This window comes from Vidua macroura, chromosome 5 (assembly GCF_024509145.1).
Source record: "Vidua macroura isolate BioBank_ID:100142 chromosome 5, ASM2450914v1, whole genome shotgun sequence".
Lineage (NCBI taxonomy): Eukaryota > Metazoa > Chordata > Aves > Passeriformes > Viduidae > Vidua > Vidua macroura.
The window spans coordinates 12,437,123-12,451,755 of NC_071575.1; the positions used below are offsets into that span (position 1 = coordinate 12,437,123).

General features: G+C 46.5%; 1 protein-coding gene across 1 annotated transcript; it reads right to left on the minus strand.

Moving 5' to 3' along the window:
* Positions 1-4,791: 4,791 nt before the first annotated feature.
* DUSP6 (dual specificity phosphatase 6) lies at positions 4,792-9,750 on the minus strand. The gene is made up of 3 exons (XM_053977751.1): positions 8,816-9,750; positions 7,817-8,254; positions 4,792-6,395 (listed from the first exon to the last, which is right to left on the minus strand). Exons 1-3 carry the CDS (start codon positions 9,216-9,218, stop codon positions 6,088-6,090), a joined length of 1,149 nt encoding a protein of 382 aa, XP_053833726.1. The 5' UTR covers positions 9,219-9,750; the 3' UTR covers positions 4,792-6,087.
* Between the last annotated feature and the right edge of the window lie 4,883 nt (positions 9,751-14,633).

A 14,633-nucleotide genomic window follows, 5' to 3' on the forward strand; every position in this document is an offset into this window, starting at 1 on the left:
CTCAGAATACTATAACATTACTGTATGCAGGGAAAAAAGGAACTAAAAACCCCACTTACAACCTTAATGGTCTCCAAACAGACAGATAATGTCTTCAAGGGGTTCCAGAGTGTTACAAACACCAGTCTGTGGGAAAGCCTAACTGGTAGTCTCTACTGTTACACTGACTCCTATCATTTGGGTGTCCAGTGTACCTACTGAACAACTAACATGTTTTCACAAATGCTGAATACTAGTGCTTCCAGTCTGGTTTTGGTAAGGTGTCATTTCCCAGCAAAGGCAAAAACTGCCACCTTCAAACTATAAAGAACTTTTGCCTTGCTTAAACTGTCAGCCAGCAACAGTTTTTCAGATGGCTTCACTTGCAGATGAGAATACATTTCCTACAGAGTTGAGGGCAGCAAGAAAAAAAAGATGAAAAAACAGACTTCTATAATACCCCAAAACATGGTTTAACAGAAAACCAGAAAATTTTATTAAAATAAAAGTCTGGAAGTTAAGTAAGGACATTGCCCTTTTGGGAAGATGGAAGATCTTGGGAGAACTTTGCAAAACATTTGTATCTCTGGCAAAATGAGCAAAGGCTTCACAATGGTCTCTACATTATGGTAAACAGACCTCCCATGTAGCATCATTTTGTGTGCTGGTATCTACAGTGCTAGAACAGCTTAGGGATGGGAGAGCGCCAGCATTTTCATGCACTTCCTGCGTCCTGGGGATCACAGCTGTGAAGGAGAGCACTTTCTGTTGTATCTCTCAAATATAGTCCTGAATGCAACATCTGTCATTAAGAAATATTTCTTAAGCAGACTCCATACCCCCCTTTTCCATCTCATAATCATCTCCTTGTGTTTGTGGTAAGTCAACATCCTTCATCTTTGCCTTATGAGGAAAAGCTATGGCTGTGAGCACTTCAAAATTCTCTCTGCGCTTGCAGATCCCTACGATAACAAACAACAGAAAGCATCTAACATGTTTTTTTCCTTTCCTTACAGAGACAAGCACTTCACTCAAAAGACAGCAGCTCCCATACCAGTCTTCTGTCTGTACTATCTGCTAAGTTACTGCACATGCTTATCTCTCAAATTTGGCAATGAAGAAAGGAGATGTATGATGCTGCACTCTCCATTTCTGGCTGTTGCAGGGACAGGAATGGGCAGAATTTGTAAAACCTAAGTCATCACACACCATGAGAAAACACCAATGGGTAGCCCTTATTTCCTTTTGGCTACAGGGTGTTTGGAGCAAACTCAGAGACCTTTCTTGAATGCAGCATCTCACTGAAGTCCCAGAGTGTCCCATATGTGCTGCTACACAATGGAGGGGGCTGGCCCCATACTTGTGTTCTTGGGGTAACTGAGCAATGCTGAGCACGCACACCCAGGTCTAGGGGGGCACGGAACTGAGCTTAGCAATTTGTTCCACCATCTTCACTCAGGCAAAGCTTTCAGTGATTTATAGCAGTGTGGAAAGAGGGCTTAAGCTGTAGCTTTGTTTAAACATTCACATACATTTGTTTTTCCTGGAGCTCTGAATAAAGTGTCATCATGCTTCTCAACAGGGAAAATTTTTGGATAAGCTTTTGAGAGAAGCTGAAGAAATGTTATCCAGACACGATTGTTAAACCTGGCTTCAGTTTTGATAGCAGAGCTGCCTTTGTTGGACACATTTTCCTCACCACTCCCCTCTCTTCAAATGGAGAATCAGTGCCCTCTGACAGGCCTTGGATAGCCCCAAAGGAAATGCTGCTTCCTCATGCCTGCCTTCTCTGTTAGCAGCAGCTACAGAGAGAGCCCAGGGAAGCCATGTGGGGCCAAATCTACACAGAGACGGGGCAGAGTCATGTCATCTGCTAGGAAGTGGCAAGAGGACAGCAATAGTGTTTTCTTACTTTTTCCTCTAAAATATACCTTTCCTGTAGCTCACTATAACTGACTGAGTCCATAAGACTCATTCTTTTTTTCACTGTGAAAACAAAGAGGAGCAGGCAGGTTTAAAGCTGGCAGAAAGATGAGTTGATTTAGGAAATATGAGGAAAACAGCAAGAGAATAACAGAGAAAAGAGAGAGGGTAAGAATACAAAGGAAAAGTTGGACCTGTGGAAAATTAGAAGGCATGGGAGGAAGAACAGCATTTAAAAAAACACAAGAAAGAATATGGGGAAAATTATGGCTACTACAGCAAAAACCAGAGAGAGTTAAGACATTTTGAAAGGAGGCATAGAGCAGTTTGAAAGGGTATGAATGGAAAAGAGGAAATGCAAGAAAAGGAACAAACACAATGAGTTACATGTTGCTATTGCACAGAAGATGAAAAGTAAAGTGTGCACACAAACACAAATGGAAACCTTGACCTTACCAGAGCAAATGGGAGAGAGGATGCCACAGGACACAATTTCATTCTTTGTATTAAAGGCAGGTGGGTCATGTGAGAAAGCTCTGATCACTCCTAAGAGTACAGTTTTCCTTCCTAGAATCTCCACAGTTTCTGAAGCATTTCCTTACCTCACATTACTACATTATAATTTGAAGAGGCAGGTTGTGATTTTGTTAGCTGCAAAGGGCAGACATTTCTCCTCTTTCCTCCTATACACACCGGGCCTGTCCCTGCAGGCACAAAGGATTTATTCTCCCCTTCACAAATTACTTTACCAGCTGAGGAACTGTAATAGCTGCCAAATCCCTCAGAAGTCTGAGACCTCTGCCCCATCCCAGCAAGGACTAAAATGAAGCAGGGGACAGAGGAAGTGAATTATTTTGAAACAAGTGCTGGGGAGGGGATAGATGAAGTAACCAGGACACACACTTCAGAAGCAAGCAGAACCCAGGCTGAGAAAAGCTGGCGAGTGCTGATGTAGGATGCACCATGCTCGGACAGTTATTTGGGAACCTCTGTGGGGAGGGTGAACATTGCGGGTTAGAGCTCTCATCGCTTTCCCTCCAAACCCCTTGTAGTTCGGAGCCAGCCTATGACTGTGAACACTTCCAGCAAAATCAGACATTGAACCAGGTTTTGGGTTGGCTCCACTTGTAATTTGGGGTTGTCTGTGACCAAAGTTGCTTCACGCAGTCTGGTTCAAGTTCAGCCAAGGGTCTGAAACAGCCCTGCTTCGGGCCTTGCTCAAGGAAAAATCTGGAACAAGTTTTCAGCCTGACTCTGCTGTGTGTTTGTCTGTCTGTGAGCAAAGCTCTTCTGTGCTTGCTTGTCACAAAAAATGATGAATTGCAGAAGTACCCATTTGGTGTTAGTCATTCAGTGCAGCAGGAAGGAAGCAGGAAGCCCTTGTGAGCACTAACTTTTCAAAGCAGTTTGCAGAAAAAGCCAAAGCTCTCCTCCCCTGGGCTACACAGCCACATACTGATCTTTACCTCCTCACCTTAAGGGGCACCTAGTCACAACTAACATTCACAGATCCTTCAGCCGGAAGTATTTGCCCGGTGCAAACAGCTGAGGCATCTGGTGTCAGCCCTTTCCCTGTGCAAGGCGTATTAAAAGGGGGGAGGGAAGAGCAGCCTTACACTTGCCAAACGGGAGAGGTCTGATTGCACTCAACAGGTTCAGTTCACGCTGTGACCCTGCCCGGCTTCCTGCTATTCAGATGTGTTACTTCCCCTTTGTGGTAATGGCCTGTGGCAGCCGGCCAGAAAACACTATTAATTTCAGAAGTGCCCTGACAACAAACCCATAGCGAAACGAGAGGAAGTGGCAGGGAGGCCATCTGTTAACTTCAGCAGAACAGTAGGGACACAGCTATGTAGGTTCTACAAGGAAAGCAGATTAATAATCCACAAAGAGGAAACTGGCTAAAATTATCCACAGACCATATTAAAAAAAAAAAAAAAAAAGAAAACGAAAAAAACCAAACAAGGGAGTCACTTGAGCTGCAGCTGGACAGGAAATTGCTAGAGCTGCTTGCAAATCTCCACTTTGAACAGAACAGCATAGGGAATGCCAAGAGCGGAAACCGTTCAAAACTGGATTAGCACAAGCCAAGTTTAACTGCAACCCACTTCTACTTTCACAGTTTATGCACTCAATCTAGGCCACTGCATGAGACACTGACTCACTTTTTTCCCATGTTTTGTTTGCATTTCGTTTCACACACTTGCAGTTTCTAAAATTACTTCAAATGTGCTTTGGCTGCCAGGAGTTCTGCAGTACCTCAGCCGACAGCCCCAGCCCCTCACTGTGGTACTGCACACAGATTTTGGCACCACCCTGCCTTGGGCCAGTTATCATCAGGAAGGATGTTAATGAATATAAGTTGCAGCAGGAAGTTTTGCAATTGCTATAATCCCCCTTTTTCCTTCTGCAGAGACAGAACTGCTTGAAGGGTACAAAGAGGAAATGAGGTGACTAAGGGTATATATAGACTTTTCCTCCATGCCTTCATTAAGTTGCAAAGTGGCTGAATGGCAGCAGAAAAATCATTTAAAGGCAGACTATTGATTAATCTCTGTGAAATGAGATCCTGCTAGACAGCTAAACAGAGCATGAACCCATCTCCTGGCATCTGTAATAGAGTGACCAAAATTCATAAAGCCAGAAAACAGCAGCTCCTTACTCTTAATAATAAAAGAAAAAATAATAATGAGAAAAGAAAAAAAAATATGGCCCAGAGTCAGGTGCATCCCTAGTACAGCAAAGAGATGCTGGAATATTTTGTAATTAACCTAAAGGCTTTCAAAAGCATTCCCTTCACCAAAGCAAGATGATAATCTAGCACATTCACTGTTTATTCATTTAGGCGCCAGTGGACCAAAGGGGAAATCAAGGTTTTATTGTCTTAGGGGGATGTACAAAAGCTATTGAGAGCAATTATTGCCTTTAAACATAACCATATGGGTATGTGCAATTAACCACAATTACACAGAGGGGAAAGGAGGAATAAACCAGTCAGCTTCTCCATAGCCAAAAATAGTTATTTATTTATTAATAATTTAAGGTTTTACATTCTTATAATAAATTCCATCTTAAAACTTTTACACTGTGGATTAGACTCTCCCTTATTGGCAACCATGTGCAGGTTCACTGTGCGTACACACAGGTACAAATGCTCGCACATACTTCCAGTTTTATACAAATAAAAAGACGCAAAATATTGCATTTGAGGTGAAGCTCCCTGAAGAATTTGTACAGAGGTAATGCACTGTTTAGCACATCTGAAAGTTTTAAAAAGTGATCAAAAATCTTTCGCATTCAAAGACAAACCTCCTCCCAGATGATCTATTTACAAAAGGTAAGGCAAAAAAATTAATTTAATTTAAATATATATATATGTATATATATATATATATCATATGGAACCTACATCAAAAGCATGTGGAAAAAAATCACAAGGAAAAGAAAGATATATGAAAGAAGGACTCTACTTGCTCACAAAACCTGATCTGCAAACTTCTCACCATTGCCATTTCTCCCTCATGGAAAGCTTGCTTCAATAAAATTCAGCATGCTGCAAATATACTCTTTGCAATTCAAACAAACAAAGCAAAATTTATGAAAAGAACAAAAACACAGGTGTCCCTTGGATTGATTTCTTGAGTACATGTGAATTAAGGGAAAAAAAAAAAGCAAATAAATTTAAGGTTAAATATTTACATTGATCAAGTAGAATACTACCAAGCTCGTAGCAAACAAGTACTCCAAATACACTAAGCTGAAATCTCTTTCTTTGGCTCCTCTAAATTAAAACAAACAAACAAAAATAACCAGTCTTCACTGAAGACAAAGATGTGTGTCACAGATCTGAGAGCAGAGGGCAGGATGGTTCCAGCCTCTAGAGAACACGTGCCCAGCCTGTCCAGCCTCACCCTACCACAAGACCCCAGCTACTGCCCAAGCAGGGATGAACACACTGCCCACCTGCTGCCTGGTCACCACGGTCCTGCCCAGAGAGCTTGCCATGTCCCCTCCCTTTGCAATAGCCGATTCCATACTGTTTAACCTTCCGTTGCCTGCACTGGCAGCTGCTTTTTAACAGCAGAGGCCAGAAAAAGAGAAAGCTGCATTTCTTTATCACTGCCAAAGAGAAACCATTGAGGAGTGATCCCATGAAATGGACAGGAGAAGGGAGGTGGTGGGAGCTCACGTGGACTGCAAGGAATCCACCTGGAAGACGTTCTGGTTGGAAGGGGTGGTGAAGTACAGCTGCTGGTTCGGCACTCGATTGTCACAGGGGCTGCTCAGTCCCAGAGTCCGCTCAAAGTCCAGCAGCTGACCCATGAAGTTGAAGTTGGGTGAAATGTTGGACTTCTTCATCTTGACAATATCATAGGCATCATTCATGGACAAGTTCAGCTTCTGCATGAGGTAGGCCACCGTCACTGTGACCGAGCGGCTGATCCCTGCTAAGCAATGCACCAGGACGCCGCAGTTCTTCCCCCGTGCTTCATCTGTACAAAGAGGCAGAGAAGGACACGTAAGACAGAGGGTTGGTAATTGATCTCTTAACACAAATGAGATTAGTATCAAGGAGGAAGAAAGTACAATTCTGATCCCAGTGGCCAGCAGTGCAACTCAAGAGTTAACTTTAGCGGCTTAAAACCAGGACAAGAGAAGAATCCACTCCCCCTACTACCCAAGTCCAAGAGCTGAGAAAACTAAGAATGAGACAAAGGGAGCAGGACACGCTGCATGACACTGTTTTAAAAGTCAGTTTTAAAAGACAAGCTTTTGCCTGGAGATTTGCCTTTAAATTCTTACAGTCCCCTTGCCCCAGCATGGAAATCCTGCAATATGTCACTGAAAGGCTTTATACAGACTAGCAGACTGCAAAGGTCTATTAAATTATTCTCCAACTGTTGTGCAGCTAACAATGGAGGTATTCAGGCATTTTAAAAGAATGAGGGAAGTCACAGGGGACAGCCCATTAGGAGGAACAGGATGTCAACATTGGTTGAAAATGGGTTCCTTTGTAATAGGAAATGCATTACAATGCCTGGAGATTAGTTTCTTTGTGGCTTCTAGCCACATTTCTTCCTGCTAGGCTCAGATTACCTACATTCTCCACTATTACCGGTATCATTCAACCGGATTACAGCACAGCTTCCCAACAGATATTGCAGTGTCCACCCCACCGCACCCCGATGGGACCATTTGAGTCCTCCCCAAAACGAAGGAGGAGAGTGAAGATTTTAACCAGAACTCCTTGGGCCCGAGGGTACAGATTCCCGTTTGAGGGCCGGCTGACCGAGCCACCGAGCCCGAGATGTATATCATTATTACCACAAGATTTAATTTAAACTCTGGCTATATATTTGCCAGGGACACCGCTTATTCATAACTTAAAAGCTATTCATAATTTAAAAGCTAAAGTTAGATTATACTACTCTTTTTATTATACTACTCTTCAGTAACTTCAAGAAAAAAAAAAAACAAAAACAAAAACAAAAGCAAACAACCCCAAAAACTAACATTAACAAAGAAAACAGTCAAATAAGCCATCAATCCCAGGCTCATTTGCCCCCCCCAGCCGCCAGGACCTTTAATAAGATCCCCGAACATGCGCAGGGCTCAGTCCCGAGCGCAAACACAAATGACTCAAGGAGGAATTCCACAGCCAGACAATTCAGGTATGCCTGTGCAACCCTGCAAAGGTCGCTTACAATTCACCAGGACTTCTCAATAACCCCCCCCGCCCCCCAAACAGTCCCCAACAGCCCTCAACTTAAGCCGGCTTTAAAATCAGAGAACGGGGCATGCCCCAGAGACGACCATAAATGATACCGCTTCTCGCCCGAAATTCACGAATTCTGCAAAATATAACGAATTCTGCCGCTTGACATGTAAATGTTAGCAAGTAATCGGGTCTTACCTATGAAGGAGATGGCCTCAGGAAAGAACTGAGAGAGATTTTGGCTCCAGTGGTCAGAGATCGGGATCTGTTTGTACTTGAATTCACCGGCGTTTTCAAAGAGATTAGGCAGGTTAGGAGTAACATTCAAGATGTATTTAATGCCGAACTCTTCTAAAACATCCAAATTAGTAGAGTCCTTGGCACAGCCTAAGTAGAGGTAGGGTAAAATCTCCACCGGAAAGGAAGGCTGGTTGTTGGAAAGAGGGCTGCCATCGGAGTCGGTGGCACTATTGGGGTCTCTGTCAATGTCAGATTCAATGTCGGATGATGAATCGGAGCTGATTCGGAGGCCTCCCAAGCCCAGGACTGGCAAAGGAGGAGAGCTGCTACTACACGAACTGTCTAGGTTAGTTTCACAGTGCAAGGCGAACTCGGCCTGGAACTTGCTAAAACCACCTGGAGAGAAAAGCAAAGAGGAGAAAATGCAACCTGATATAAGATGGCATGTCGACTTACTTCCCTAGTACAGCCCTGTCTGCAAAGGAGCGTCTGTTTTGCACCCTCTCGAGCTCCGGGAAAAAGAAGAAAAAAAATGTCACACTCACAATGCAGACAGACTAACTTAAAGGAAGGGTTAAGAAAATCGTCCGCTGCGGTGGAGGGCTCAGCACATTCAAGATTAAAGCTCTGTACCGCTTTGCCCTGCGGGGACCGCTGGAGAGGTGTCTCGGCGGCAATTCCTTCTACCAGGCTCATGCCGGAATCCCCGTTAGTCCTGTCCTCCCCACGCTGCCATAGTGATTTCAGACATCAAGGTTTCTTTAAACAATGCGAAGATGGGGGGAGGGAGGGCGAGAGGGGGAGAGAAGTGTGGAGTAGGGGGAAAAGCCCCCTACCCAGGTCAGTGCTCTCCTGGCGCATCAATCCACTGCCCGGGGAACGCTGCAGACCGCATCCCCCCCCCTCCCTCTTACCCTGGCAGAGATCTCTCCCCCAACCCTGGACGGCCCTTCTCACCTTCCAGATAAAATGCCTTGCAGCCTTCATCTTTGAGGCGCTTCAGGAGCAGCCCCAGCACGGACTCGCCGCCAGTATTCTCGTTCCAGTCGCGGCTGTGCTCGTCGTACAGCACTACGGTGTCGGTGCCGCACCGGCGGGCGAAGCGCTCCCGGTCCTCCTCGCTGCTGGCGACGAGGGACCGCAGGGGCAGGTTGCCCTTCTGCAGCCGCCGCAGCATGATGCCGGGGATGGCCACATTGATGGCCGACTCGATGTGGGACGACTCGTACAACTCCTGCGGTCGACAGTCCATCAGCAGTAGCCGGTCGTTGCCCATCTCCAGCTGCTCGTTCAGCCACGCCACGGATTTACTAATCGCCATTTCCAACGCGAAAGGGACGGGTCTGAACGTATCTAGCATGAGGAAGGACGGGGGGAGCGGAGCGTGCTCTGGAAGCGCCCCTCTCTCTCACAGAGGCATGCGGCTGGCTCGGCGGGCGGGCTGCACCCCTCTAACTCCGCACAACTTATCTCCCTCCGCCCCAGGAAAATGAATCACGTAGCCCCCCCCCGCGCCGCTTCCCCCGCGCCGGGCGGCTGTGGAGTCACGGGGAGGGAGAAGCAGCCCCGGCCCCGGCGTGTGTGTGAGTGTGAGTGTGAGCGCGTGTGTGTGTGTGCCTGCGTGCGCGCAGCCAGCCTGCCCTGTCTCCTCTTTTTTTCTGTCAATGAACCTGCCTAATCGCCGCTGCAGCCCGAGCCCTTGGGCTTTTCCTCCGCCACGAGTGAATGAAATCCAATTAACGTGCCGCCGAGCGGGGCTCCCCGGCTCAGCATGGAAGCGCTGCGGCGGTGGCAGCGCCCCTTGCCTTGCGTTCCCCTCCTTTGCTGCGCTGCCCCGCCGCCGCCCGCAGCGCCCCTCGGCCGCGGCCCCGCGCAGCTCGGCGCCCGGCGGCTCCTCAATGGGTACAACCGCGGCTCCGCTCAATGGATACATTCTCCGGCGCAGCCAATGGGGGCGCGCGGAAGGGGCTGTTGCCGCGGCGACGGGCCGGCTGGAACAGGTTGTGTTGATGAATCGTTAATGAGTTTGTCATTCACAAAAACGGAAAGGAATTTCCGCTCCGGATAAGCCGAGTGCAAACAAGCGGCAGCCGCGGCGCGGCGGGCGGGGGCAGGTGAGGGGGCGCGGCCCGGCGCTCCCCCCTTCCCTCCGCAAGCACCAGCCGCGGGGCGGCCGTCGCAGCCGGCGGAACTAATGGCACTTTTTCTTTTCTCTCCCTCCCTCCATATTTTCGCTCCCTAAGTCATACCCCGCGGGGGTCGGCCGTGTTACCCCCAGTTCCCCCGAGCTGGTCGTGGCCCGGCTTTTCATTAGGGTGTTCCGGGAATCCCATTTTTAGGGAGGCGGGTAGGCTCTGTCCTCGGCTGATCTCTACGGGGGTGAAGAGTAAACCCCGAGCTAATCTCTTCCTACGCGACCCGGCTTTATTCGCTGCACGCAGCGCAGGCGGGGAGCCGGCCCCGCCGCAGGAGCAGCCCGCAGGCGCTCCTGCTGCAGCCCGGGCGGGCCACCCCACAAACGTGAGCAGGGAAAGTGGCCCGGCCGGCCCCTCCAGGTAGCCTGTGATTGAACCGCGCTCGCCGGGCCGCAGCGTGAGTCCACCGCCAGCAACGAGCCCCGAACCCCGGGGCTCGGGGAGCGCCTGGGCCGCCGCCGGCACGGCGGGGTCCGGTGCGGCCCCTCGCACCTGGCAGCGCCCGCTTTGGCGGCCCCGGCCGCCGCACCGGCACCTCCTGCGGGTGGGGCACCGCCGCCGCCGCCGTCCTGCGCTTTCCCCCGGTCCGGCCGGGCGGAAGGGCGCTGCAGTCCCCGCCGCACCGGGAGGCGGAGGGGACGGCTGGGCTGCGGTGCCCGTCGGAGCGGCGCCGGGATAGTAGGGGCCGGGGGCAACCTGGGGCCGGTGGGCTGGGGGCGCCGCGGGGCCGGAGGCTGAGCCGGGAGCGGTGGTTCCAAGGTGCGGGTTAGCAAATGGGTAAGAGGAAAGTGAGGAGCGACAATAAATCAGGAGAAGCCTGGCCTAAATGCTAATCCTGCCGCCAACATCTGCTTTGAAGTAAAATTGTTCAGGAGAGGCTAATCTCTCTTCCACTGCTACTGCCCTTCGGGGCTCACTGTTTTTAACCCCAGCTGAAGGAGGTTGTTTAGGTGGTGAGTGGCTGGAGAGTGTGACCCTGGGAACAGATAGTTGCATGGGCAGTCCTGTGTGTTCCATGAAGAAAATACCCGCGACGTTAATTAAAGTTGGCACATCAGTCGCTGCAGTTTCAAGCAAGGCTGACACCCAGATGGCATTAACGACATCCTCCCCAACAGGGATTTTTAGAGGATCCCTTCTTGCTACCTTTTTCAGAGGCTTGAAAGTGGGACTGAAGTGTTACACAAACCTCGCCTCGCCCCTTAGTCATGAGATTTCCTTGAACTGATGTTCAACCCACTGGGCACACCACACACCATGTCCCATGGCTCAGCACGGGCAACTTGTCCAGCTCACATTGCCCACTATGGACCTGTCCTCTCTCATTAAAGACTTTCCAGCCTGTTCTTACCAGGTGCTTCATTTGCTGTTCTGATATGTTCAGAGTATACTGTTTAAGTGTCCAGAGCAGCGGCAGATCAAACTAGCAAGCAGAAGCCTTTGGTTTTATTTATTTAAGCATTTTTTTGGGTGGGATACCTGCCTAGTAGTATAAAAAATACTATTACAATAAGTAATGATAGCATTTAAAGATATTTTTTACTCTTAGTACTCTCAGTTTTGATGGAAATACTATGAATGTTCAAGGGTAAGTATATGAAGGCATTAATATGTTAGATGAAGCATACTCCAGAGAGTTGTATTTCTGAAGTAGAGCTGGAGACAGACTTGTAATGGTGGTAGCTATAGCCTGCTGATTGCGTGGCAGCAGTGTGGCATTTGGTGATCTGGGACCCAGGCAGGAGATTTTGCACTGCAGCAGAGTTAAACCAGTCAAATACAAATACCATCTTTTGAATTTGTAGTAGTACCTCCCTCAGCATGCACCAGCTGAAGAACTCTAAAGGAGAATGAGAGCTATGTGCCACCTTGTTGTCTTTCTGTTTGCATGCATGTATGCACTCCCTTTTCCTCTCTCTGTCTGAACCACTCTGTCCTGTCAGTCACTGAGGGATGCTGGAGCAGATTCAGTTATGCTACCATCTGATGCTTTGTCAGAGACCAGATGTACAACCCAAGCTTCACCAGGAGACCATTTATCCTTCAACTTCCAGAAGTTTTTGCAGTACCTGAGCAGTGAGAAGAGCCTATTCCTGTCAGCCATGATGCCTTCATTCACCCGGCCTCTATGTTTTCAACTCTGAAATGTTTATTTTTGGATGCGGAGGGACATGTGCTCATTTATTTTTTTTATTTTTATTTTTGTTTTTGTTTTTTTCACTTTCTTGTCTGCCAATACGACTTCTTCAGTCCAGCTCAAAGCTTATTAGTAACAAATAGCCTATTTTGCTGGCTTTTGGACCATTTTGCTCATTTGTAGCATGGGTAGAGGGCTCAATAGAGCTCCATGAGTGCTTATGACCTGAGCTTGTCTTGGCCAGACATATAGGACAAGAGCATTGCATGGGTGACAGCTATTAAAATTTAGTTTTGTTTTGCCCAATTCCTTCATATCTCTCCCTGTAATAGAAGCCCTGGGCCTGAATTAGACAGACAGGCTATCTACATAGTGTAGTGGGAGAGAGAAGTACCAAAAAGGCTAGGTAGGTATCTATAACATTTTGAAACCAGGCCAACTGGGTCACTCTGACACACAGTCTGGAATACTCAGGCAGTGATGGAGAGGCATCCTCAGAAGGCTAAGTACTGATGAAGTTTCTTCTCGCATTAGGCATCAGGGATGAGAATTTTTTTATACAAGTGCTTTCTTCCTCTAAAGATTTGGTTTCATGCTTCTCTTTTACTTAACTGAAGCAGAATTTGATGGGAGTCTGTCTTTCTATGAGAAGACGGGGCACAAAATATATAGGAAAGGGTTTTCTGCTTCTTTGTTCACTCCTTTCCCATGTTGCATCAATCAATATTTACGAGAGCAGGGACTCCAGCCTTCATTTTCCATGTCCCACTGATGATAATCAAAATTATGGCAGAGACACCTTCTGTATCTGCAGTGTTTAACTTCAGGCAAACTCTGGGGCTGCCTGTTGGAGAAGGCCAAGGAGCATAACACGTGCTGGCATCAGGATTTTGGGTGAGATGCCAATTCAATTCTGGAAATGCAAGAGCTTGGAAAATGTAGTGAAGACAGGTTTCTCCACTGGCAGGTCATACTTAAGCAAAAATTTTGAGGATTGTAACGATCAGCTTTGACTGAACCAGCAAATTCCTGTAATTCAGCTAAAAAGTCATTCAACTTTAGATGCTGGAAGTTAGAGGTTCACATTTTAACCTATTTATTTCCTCTCATTTATCACTTTCAGAAGGTCTTCAGAGAGGACAAACAGCACTCTGGAACAACTCAGTTCCCTTTACTGTCTCTAAATTGTGCCTGGTAGAACCTGTAATTGTTTTAAGTGGAACCTAAAAGCCTGTACTTTTACATGCAGTCTGTGATTCTCACCTTCAGGTTTATCTCTAAGTCCTTTATACAGTTCCTGTTAGTTTCAGTAAAAGTGAAAAATCAATGTGTGTCTGTATTGGTTCCTATGAATGACCTATTTCAATATATAGAAATACACAAATCATCCTAGTCCAAACTGTCCATAAAGTAGAGTACCATTTGGTGTAAGAGTGATTAGTGCAAGGTGTCTCAAAGGGAGAACAAAAGTGTCCTATAAAACATTTTATTTATGTAAAGTACAAACAATTTATGGAAATGACATTTAACTGGTTATGCAATGTCCAATTATTCACATCTAAAATAATTCCTGAAGTTGGAGAAATAAAACACTTGAATGACTCCATTTAGGAAATCCTTTTGACTCAAGTGCTTTCCTTGAAACAGCAAATAGCTGGATGACTTCAAGCACATATTTAATTGTGCCTTGTAATAAAGTAATGTAATTAGCAATTACTTAGGAATGATGCTTTAAAATACTTAACAGCTACCACAGACATGCATTTTTTAGGAGGACTCCTTGTGGTATAAACAAGGTTCCCTTCTGAATGCAGCTCGTGAGTTCTCCAAATTGTTCCTTAGGGTGTGCAAAGGTGAGTTTTGTTTGACAGCAGATCACTACTGGCTGTTGGATTCTCTTCTTAAAGGATAAAACCAAGCTTGTGGGAGGGCAGTGCAAGGCACACATTTAGCAAGTTTCACAGTGTATTGGCCAAGCACCGAGGCAAGTGCTGTAATATTTTTTTTCTTCTTTTTTCCCTTCCCACCACATGTTGCCATTGCTAGTGACACTTTTGGTGGCACTGACCTGTGTATCACTTCACAGTGATTTACAATCTTCTGGCAACAGAAACATAGCACAGGTGGGCAGCTGTCTGTTAAAAATAATAAACATGAAGAGAACAGAAGGCTAGGTGTCTGCACGCTTTTTTATAATTACATGTTAATTTGATAGCTTTCAGATTAAAAATGGACTGTATAATAGCAGCAAAAGGCAGAAGACTAAATTAGAAAATCAGATTAAATTAGAAAAGTTGTACTGTGTGTGATTGCATGAAAATACAGATACACCATCATATTTGGTGGCAGTGATTAAATTAATAAATTTGCTTACTGGTTGGAATGTAGATTTATATGGTTCTGTTACCTTAGCTAAGGAATAGAGCAATTCCTATCTAAAACT

Coding starts and splice junctions, on each gene's coding strand:
- DUSP6 (XM_053977751.1), bottom strand. CDS start 9,218: ATGCTAGATACGTTCAGACCCGTCCCTTTCGCGTTGGAAATGGCGATT. Junction 8,255..8,815: donor CAAGGCATTTTATCTGGAAG/GTGAGAAGGGCC, acceptor TTTTCTCTCCAG/GTGGTTTTAGCAAGTTCCAG. Junction 6,396..7,816: donor TGAGGCCATCTCCTTCATAG/GTAAGACCCGAT, acceptor CTCTTTGTACAG/ATGAAGCACGGGGGAAGAAC.